The sequence below is a fragment of the Ambystoma mexicanum genome, chromosome 12 (assembly GCF_040938575.1).
Source record: "Ambystoma mexicanum isolate Mex_15411 chromosome 12, UKY_AmexF1_1, whole genome shotgun sequence".
In the NCBI taxonomy this organism is placed as follows: domain Eukaryota; kingdom Metazoa; phylum Chordata; class Amphibia; order Caudata; family Ambystomatidae; genus Ambystoma; species Ambystoma mexicanum.
The window spans coordinates 625,723,632-625,732,590 of NC_090936.1; the positions used below are offsets into that span (position 1 = coordinate 625,723,632).

Below are 8,959 nucleotides of genomic sequence, written 5' to 3' on the forward strand. Positions count from 1 at the left end.
TGCACACTACCCTTGCACCCTGACAGCGGCATAAAACCTACCTTCTTTCTCCTCCAGGGGGCAAAGGTAATGGGCATTTTGGGCCAGCTGGGCCGTTAATTTCTTTATTTTGGACTCCGATACTGTGGGATCTTGGGCCGGTTTTTGTGTCAGAGTTTGGGAATCTGTAAATAAAATTTGGCATCCTGAGATTGGTGGGGTTTTGGAACTCACTTTTTCCTTAGATTCTGTGCTGTCCCCCTTTTCTCGGAGACGGTCACTTGAACCGGTTTGTGGGGAGGATCCCTCAGTTATTTCCAAGTTCTCAGGATGGCATTTCTGGGGTTCAGGGATAGGTGGTTCTAGGTCAGTCCCCATACCTACCCAGTCGAAGTTATGGTTTTTGGGACCCATTTTTTCTTTGGGGTGAATTCCCCCATCCTTGAAAGAGAAGACTTTCTTCCCAGAATTCTCCAAGGATTCTTCCCCTTCAAATTGGAGGACACGGACCTCCTCCACAAAATGGGTCTTCTTTGTCTTGTTGTTTCTCCTACTTACCCTCTGTTCCCTAGGTTGCAGCTTTTCAGGGGTAGGAGATGTGAGTTCAGGTTCAGGAGTGTCTAGGGGCTTTTCACAGGTGAGGAAGAGGGCTTCCTCTAGGGTTTGCATTCTCCTTCCTCCCGGGCCTCCTCCTCTGGAACATGTTGGTTGTCAGGATTCTCTGCCCATCATTGTTCCGGGGTGCCAGACCCTTGGTTGGAGCTGTTTTGAGCAGCCATGTTCACCTGAGGGTTCTGCTGAGCCCTCAACACACGCCTCAGGTCTTCGGTCAAGCTCTGGACCTGGCGCTCCAGTTGAATCAAATCTGGGTTTCTCTCGGGAAAGGTAACTGTCCATTCTCCAGGAGTAACTTGAGTATTGAGGGTTTACCTGGTAGCCCTGCATCCTTGGCCTCCCCTCTCCCTGATTTGGTGGTATAGACTCCTGAAAGCGGGGAGAGTAAGGAGGGTTGTCCTGAATGTTCGGGTTTTGAGGGTACCTAGGGAGGAAACTTAAACTAGAAGGTGGCAGATTACTTCCCTCCAGAGGGAAGTTTCCTGGGGCCATACTCACCTGATTGGACCCCCCCCCCTGGGCCGGAGGAGTCCACATGGGTCTGTTCCCCTTGTACATAGGGCTGATGTAATTGGAGAGTCAGGGGGCATATTTGTGAGGTACCCTGCCTGACTACCACCTGTTTGTGACTGGTCAGAGGTTCTTCTCTGCCTCTGGTTTGATTGGTTATGGGGAGGTGTATTTTTAGCACACCCCCCCCCCATTTCTAGGTCCAAAACACAACCTTCACCTCTGCCACCTTGGCAGCAGCAGGGAAGTTGGTTTGTTTGGGGTTTTTGGAGGGATTCTGGTGTTCTACAGGCTTTTGGACCTCATAGATCTGGGTAGCTTGTTCTATTACCCAATAAAGGGTCCTGTCATCATGATAGTCCCTTACCAACTGCGTCATAATATACTTGGGGAGTGCATGTATGTAAGGTATTTATGAATCCCCTACTGTTTGTGCGCACCCGCCCAGTGGTTTGTGCAAATGCACACTTTAATTCCTGAACAAATTCTCTTGCGGCCTGATCCTCTCCGCACTGCAGGTTGTAGGCCGCCTTCCTGTGCGTGGGGAAGTGCTTCTAGATGGCCGCCTTGTAGGTAGACCACATTGAATGGTTCTGATCCTCCAGCCCCGCAATGAAGCTGGAGTATTCTGGGAAGAACGTCCATTTGGCAAACTCTATAGACTTCTGATCATTTCTAATGTCAAACGATGTCACCATCCGGTCATATAGCTCCAGATGCTCCCAGACTGAATATTTGGCCTTTTTATGGTACAGAGTCATGAAACTTCTAATGGCTTTTATCTGTCTTTTGGGGTCTTTCACCAGAGTTCTCTTTTGTTTGTCAGCCTTCTTTTTCCGCTGCACCTGAGTCCATTCGCCCTCAGACTCAGAGCTGCTGCTGTTTGAGGTCCCATCCCTATCATCTAGGCGCTCCCTGATTCTTTGAGGCTGGGAGTCTCTGCCAGAATGATGCGGTCTAGTCTCTTCTCGCCTGTTGTATTTTCCCTCGGACTCTCTCTTTCGCACAGGGGAGTACTCATCTAACTCCTCCCTTCTTCTAGGGTTGGTAGAGAACTCCTTCCACCTCCCCGATTGGATGGAGGTCTTCAGAATACTCTTTTGGGGCCTCAACTCATACTCCTTTTGCTCTGCAAAGCGAACCAATTGGTTCCTTTGTAGCTGATGTTTCTGCAATTCTAGCTCCCTGATTATCTCTTCATAGGAGTCTTCCTGGTCAGATAAATCAGACATAATATTAATGAACCTCAACAGGGATGCACGTCCATCAATTTCTGGATTCAATCATACTGGGCCCACTTGCCTCCCGGCTCCTAATTCTTGACAATTTTTAGACATGAAGTTAGCAGCGCCTTGCGCATACAGGGTGATAAGTTGACTTGATGCCCTTGGCATCACACTGGTATCAGGGGTTGTCCTTCCATTCTCTAACTGTTTGGGGGTCCTCAAGTCCTTATTTAACCTGGCACACTCTTTTTCTAACCTCTCAAGTTTCTCCTTCTCAGCCCCTATTTCCTGACAGTAGGCAAAGGCCTAAGCCTTGTGCTCTGCTATCATGGATTGACTGGCCTCTATGACCTTCCTTTGTGCTGCTGCCTGGCCCTGGAGTACCCTGTTGTCATCACAAAGGGCCTCATTTTCTTTTTGTGCTTCTTGTTTTGTCTGGGAATACTCAGACCATTTTTGTTGCAGGAGATGCATCGCCTGCCTCTGCTCATTTTTTACCTGGGGGGGGGGGTCTGTTCTAGATCACCTTCTACTTGTCTTATATCCCCCATAAAATGTTCATACTCTAATTTTAGGTCAGTCCGTTCCTGAAGACCTGACTCACTTCTCTCCAGATCTGTCTTTAATTTCACTAAAGTTATCTCTCTGTTTTATAGCGCTTAACTTCTGGCGTTCCTGGTCAAATCTGTTTGGGAATGGACCTCTTTCATGATTAACTTATTCTCCTCTTCCAATTGCTTGGTCTGATTTTGTAATGCAATCATGTCCCCTAGGCAGATTCTGTTGTGTACCACTTGTTGGTTCACTTTTGAGTAATCCCCTTCTTGGCACTCCTCTTTTAATGCAGATGATTGGGTCTCCTGCTCTGAATTAGTTTGTTGCTGAGCCAACGCCTCCTTGAGCTGCTTGATGAGGTTTCCTAATTCTACCTCAGAACTTTTGCTCTGTCGCATTTTTTCTTCTACCTGCCTCAATTCACTCTGGGTTTAATTTAGAGTCAGACTGATTTTGGCCAGAGGTTACACTTTCTTGGTGCTTTTTTTCCATGACTATCATGTGAAAGTACATCTATGCAGTGAGTTGGACCATCTTAATCTGCTCCTCTTTTATGTTCTGAGTCATATAGAACTCAGTCAAGGCTTGATGTAACAGGCCACTGTGCTGCCACACATCCATGCTTATGAAGGTGACCTGTTGCATCATGCTGGATAGCCAGGACCCTTGCCCCTGCTCTGCCCACTCCCCTCTAATTAATAATTTGGACAGAAGGTGCTGCCTAGCTATGTGCATTTCCACAATGCTCATTATGAAGAGTGTTCTTCCTTTGTTTAGTTATCTATGCAAGGACAACATCTGTACCCTGCTCTTGCCTAGTTTATTGTTACTGTATTTTATTTTGAGACACAGGCCTGATACCTAGGCTATAGGTTTTGGGATGGCGCCTTTACAGTGTAACAGTTTTCTAATCATTAAAAGTATCACTACCTTCAATGTGTTAGTCTGCTGTGTTGAACTGTCATGGGTGAAAACACTTATCTCAATCACAGCACGAGCCCCCACTTTGTAACGGTTTTATAACACGGCCCACTCCAGCCAGGGACTCATTCCCCTGACAATGAATGTGGCGCACAACAAAAAGACTTTCTATCTTTAATCAACCACAGGTTTTTATTTGAGTAGGCCCCGAACCCGTTTCGCAGCCACCTTCACAAATACCCCGTGTCACAATGGACTAGGAACCGGGCCGGTCTTTATCAATAAGATATTTATTAATTTTATGGTTTAATGAAAATAAAAGCAAAATCAAAGAATTGGACAGCAGCCACCAATGTTGTGGCAATGCAAGTGCAAAGATTTTCACAACAGTTAGTTCAAAATCCCCACAATTCACATGAAACTTTAGTGGCAAACAGGAAAAATGAACTTAGAGCAATTGATAGCATTACAGTTGGGCGCTCCTCCTGCAACACTCACTCCCAAACATCAGCTAACTTAATTCCCTTTGGATGCAAGCCAGTGGCAAGGAGTAAAGGTAAAGAGAGAAAAATTGAATTTAGAATACAGCCCACCATCCCTATATGGGAAGTCAGAAAAGAAAATGAAAACCCGATTTAGGAGCAAAACGGCAGAATTGGGTTTGCTTTTTACTCTCACAGCATCTCACAACCGTGGTGGGACAGCTAGAAAGGAAATTCAGGTTTCTACACTTCAGAAGATAAGGAAGCTTAAAGACTACTACTCAGCATTCCAGAGCAACGTGAACACAAGGTAGGAAAATCAATTTTGGGACGGAAAACAAATGCAAAAGAAAAACACACGCGGCAGAGTGGAACTTCGGTTTTACACACGACTTGTGATGACATGCAGCCACGGAAAGGGCTTAGCTGTCAAAAATCGGAAATATGTTTTAAGAACACGGAACAGAGGCACATAACAGATAGTATTCTAACAGAAAGGGGTTGCTCTCAATGGGACTATGATTTGTGTTTTTCTATGGGACAGATGCAAATCGGATTTCGTGGGAAGGCACGAAATACACGGGCAAATTCGGGTTTTGTTACACAAAGACTAAGTCTGTTGAGGCTATACTTTAATGGCTATAATTATTAAAGAAAGGCTCTTTGCACTAGGTGGTTAATTCGGAATTTCAACCAACTCACACCATGAATCTCTTTATAGGGGAATTAATTGATTTACTTGAAAATAATGCTAAGGATTTATACAGACTACTGAAAGATTTATCAAAGTAATATGCTAACATACACAGGCTAATACAGATTCTTCTATGGAAATGTGAATGAATTATGCTGGCAATTTGGAACTTTCAATGGGATGCAAGATTCAAAAGAGAGCGGTAGGCAATTTGGGACTGGGGTTTATTTGCTACTTACAATATAAGCTTGGGTTTGGGATTATGGAAAGCCAGCGCGGTCTCTGGTCACTCTGGACAGCTCGGGCAATGGATCTAGTCACTGCGTGTTCCTGGGCGGGATTCTGGACAGCTAGGCCAGGGTCTGGTCACTGCCATCCTGGATGGGATTCTCAAGGTCTGGTCACTGTGCTCTCCTGGATGGGGTCAGCTGGGCAAGGATCTAGTCACTGCACTCTCTTGAATGGGATCAGCTGACTCCTCTCCTGTCTCCCTGGATTCTTGTGTGTGTGTCTGGATCTGGAATCTCTGTATCTTGCTGGGGATGAAAGGATGGATAGATCCCTCGTGTCTCTCTGTGTCCCCCTTACATAGCCCAAATGACACAATTAATTTCACAATCTGGGGGGAAAGTACTCTGGAATTACTCCTATCCTGGGATAGGACTGTCTGTCATTCCTCTCTCCACCCCCATTGGTCTATTGGTTCAGGGGAGAGAGTGTCATTTGTCTTTTTGTATTTATGACACTTCTTTGTTTCTTATGTCCACTTTTCAGCAAAAATGAGTTATGGATCATAACTCCAAACTTATAATAGCCACCGTCATAAGAAGTGAATATGCTGTTTCAGTATGTCGCAGGGAATTGGACAAGCCGACCCCCGAGGTAGCATAGCCCTTTGGCACATTTTTGCCCTTTTCTTGAAACGCATAACAGCTTAAATTCTGCAAATGAACATAATCCAATTTTACACCCCCCCCCCCCCCTCATCCTCCAAGTTTCATATTTGTCCCACTTATAAATCAGCCAGCAACACGTCCTTCCTGGCCATTTCGGTTCCCAAAGTGCTAGAAACATGCACTTTGTCTCTTTACATCGCCTGAAAAATCACATGTTAAACTAGCATAATACAAAATTATTACTTATTCAAGGTGCTGGGAAAAATGTCTTAAAATGAGGAAGTTCTTTAATGTCAATGTGGAGGATTAGTCACGTGTGGGGCCAGTGCTGCAACCCCCCACAGCAAACTGTCTCCTCTTGGCTTGGCTTGGCTTGCAACAAAGGACTTTTATGATGCCCTTTGAAGTTTGACAGTTCATCCTTCAGAGTGGGTGCTGGAAGAAATCGCACGTCTTGGTCACGCACTAGCCACACTGGCATTCTTGGTTATCTATTCCAGTACTGCCTGCTAGTCTGGCAGGGCAGGGAATCCTCACACTCACGGCCACCTCCCATGCCATTGTTAAATAGTTCACTTATAAGCGTGACTTCCAGGGGATGCAGGACTTCAAATTGAGTTTTACTGGTTCTCCAGATAGCTGAAGTCCCGTGGGGAAGAATATCATTTACATGTGTAGCCAAACCCCCCACCCACACATATTCACTGACGTTTCTGTGCAAGCAAAAATGTCATTTCACATTGGCTTTCAAACGTCATTTTTCTTGATTTCCTTTTTTACACATGTGCAGGCAATAGTTCATTTAAAGTTTCAAATGCGGTTCTGTCATTTTGAGTGGGTTTGCATGTACTGTTGGTTCATAGACACAGAGGGGTCCTGCACAGGGTTCTTTGATTGGACACAGAATAAAGAGGGAAAACCATGACGTTTCTTTCATTTACAATGTTTTGAGCGCAATGGCTCACATCAAAGGGAAACAGAAGCCGTGTCAGGTTGCATTGTAGAAATCTGTGCCCCTTATGTGATTAATCAGTAAGACCATGCTGTTTTTGGGATGCATTTTCTAACTTTTTGGCCTTCCGATGGAATAAAGCACACAAGGCTGTGTTTAAATGCAGCGCATAACTTTGTGGTATTTCAGAGGAAAGAAAGGACAGTTGCAGGGCCGTCTTGAATCCGTGCTCACTTAAGTATTCAGATGACAGAACCGCAAATGTAGAGCAATTCTGAATGCAGGTCATTTTCTTATGATTCAAATGAAAGGAAAGCAAATGCAGAACCATTCTTTGGGCGGCAGTGTTAAATGCTTGCCACACATGTGCCAGGAAGACAAAAGCACAGCTGTTTTTGTGGCACTGTTTAAATGCAGTTATTAGGTGAAGCAGATTTCCGCTTAGGGCCTTAAATATACCCCACAATGAATAGTGACAGTTGCACTGCATTTTAGCTGTTAGTTTTTACGACAGAGGCCTTCATCTTCATTTTTATTTTAATCAGTTTCTTTAAGCAAATGGGAATGCTAATAGAATTCTTTCCTTTCATTCTGTCTGGAAAATCTCCCCTTGTGATTTGTACACTGCTGAAACTGACAGTTGGCCGCCCATTCCCTTTTGTTTATGGGTTCTTGGATCTTTCATTCTGTGTTGTTGCATCTCCAGTTTTGCATTTATCTGTGTGCCCTCATTAGTAACTACCTCGTTGTGTGGTTTATTGTCTTTTCATCGTTCTATGCCTTGGTTTGGTGGTTTTACCCCCTTGATGTAGGGTTTCAGGAGTGGTGTGTGTGGTCCTAAAGGACACTCTTCAACCAAAGGATCTATATTTCAAAAGATTCATTTGGGCACATGAAGGCACTACATCTTAAAAAATCCCTCTCAACTATAGTTTTCAAACCTCCTGTTTTTGTCTGTGTACATTTCTAGCTCCTCTGAAAGCGCCATGCTGCACCATGAGATTTTAATTTCGCTGGAGTGCCAGCATGTAAACGCTGAAGGGACTGCAAAAAGAATGGAATGCACATAAGCAATGTTGCTGCCATTTAGTAAAAAGCTTACTCAGATTAATATGTTCTTATTGTGCAATACGTTCATGTAAAGTACTGCTATACATTTAAATATCAATCTAGACATTGTTTTTCAGAATTTTCTAAATTAAAACCGTACATGTAATATGAAGACAACAAATTAAAAAGATGAAATGCGAAATATCGCAGATATGAACAATCACTTGAAACCGCATCAGAGAGTAAACAATTGATATTTAAATTTTAAAAAAGTTTAGTTGTGCTTGGCGTACATCGTGATCAGTGCAATAGTTTGTATTGCAATAATTTAATTATGGTACTTTGTTTTACAGTGTCCCATCGAGTGGTTTCATTATGGATGTGTTGGGTTGTCCGAAGCCCCTAAAGGAAAGTGGTACTGTCCACAGTGTACAGCTGCAATGAAGAGACGAGGAAGCAGACATAAATAAGCCTTCTTAGACTGCATCAGAAAATGTACACATTAGATGTTTTATATAGAACTTAAAATAAAAGCTCCCTTTTCTTGACAACCTCTTTTATAGAATTGATGTAGATAGTTATTCAATGTCTTATCATTTTCCTTATTGTGTTTTAACATCTCAATCAAATTGGTTGCCTACAAATGTGCTGTAAATATTATTCTCGTTGTTTCATGGTAAAATGAAAGTGTTTAAACGTGCTTCTATTTGTATTTTGACGGAATTATCTCAGGCAGGCTATGTACTGGATGTTTTTGTAATACCCCTCCCACTCTGAACCCTCTTTTTCCTTGCTTAGTAACGTTTTCATACCTTAATTCAAGAATGTTTTATAACTGCTTTCAACGTCTTTAGGTTAATACCTTTTTCTGTGGCTCCTCACCCGGAGCCACAGAAGCTTCACTTTTTGATCTGACAATCTAGTTCTTTAATTACCTTTACGTCCACCTTCCAGAGTGGTTCAATTAAAGGACAAGCCCACATACGGTGTTGCTGAGCCACCCACATACCTGGACTCTCATGCTTTGGAAACTATTTGGCTAACACTGCCAACCTAACTTGTATGGTCTTAGTACTTTT

General features: G+C 43.6%; 1 protein-coding gene across 2 annotated transcripts in view; it reads left to right on the forward strand.

Moving 5' to 3' along the window:
• Positions 1 to 8,431, forward strand: part of ING3 (inhibitor of growth family member 3) — an 833,611-nt gene extending 825,180 nt beyond the window's left edge. For both annotated transcript variants that reach the window (XM_069629079.1, XM_069629078.1), the window contains exon 12: positions 8,234 to 8,431. In XM_069629079.1, the coding sequence (XP_069485180.1) occupies positions 8,234 to 8,350 (117 nt within the window). In that variant the 3' untranslated portion in view covers positions 8,351 to 8,431. The remainder of the gene's footprint in view (positions 1 to 8,233) is intronic.
• The last annotated feature ends 528 nt before the right edge of the window (positions 8,432 to 8,959 follow it).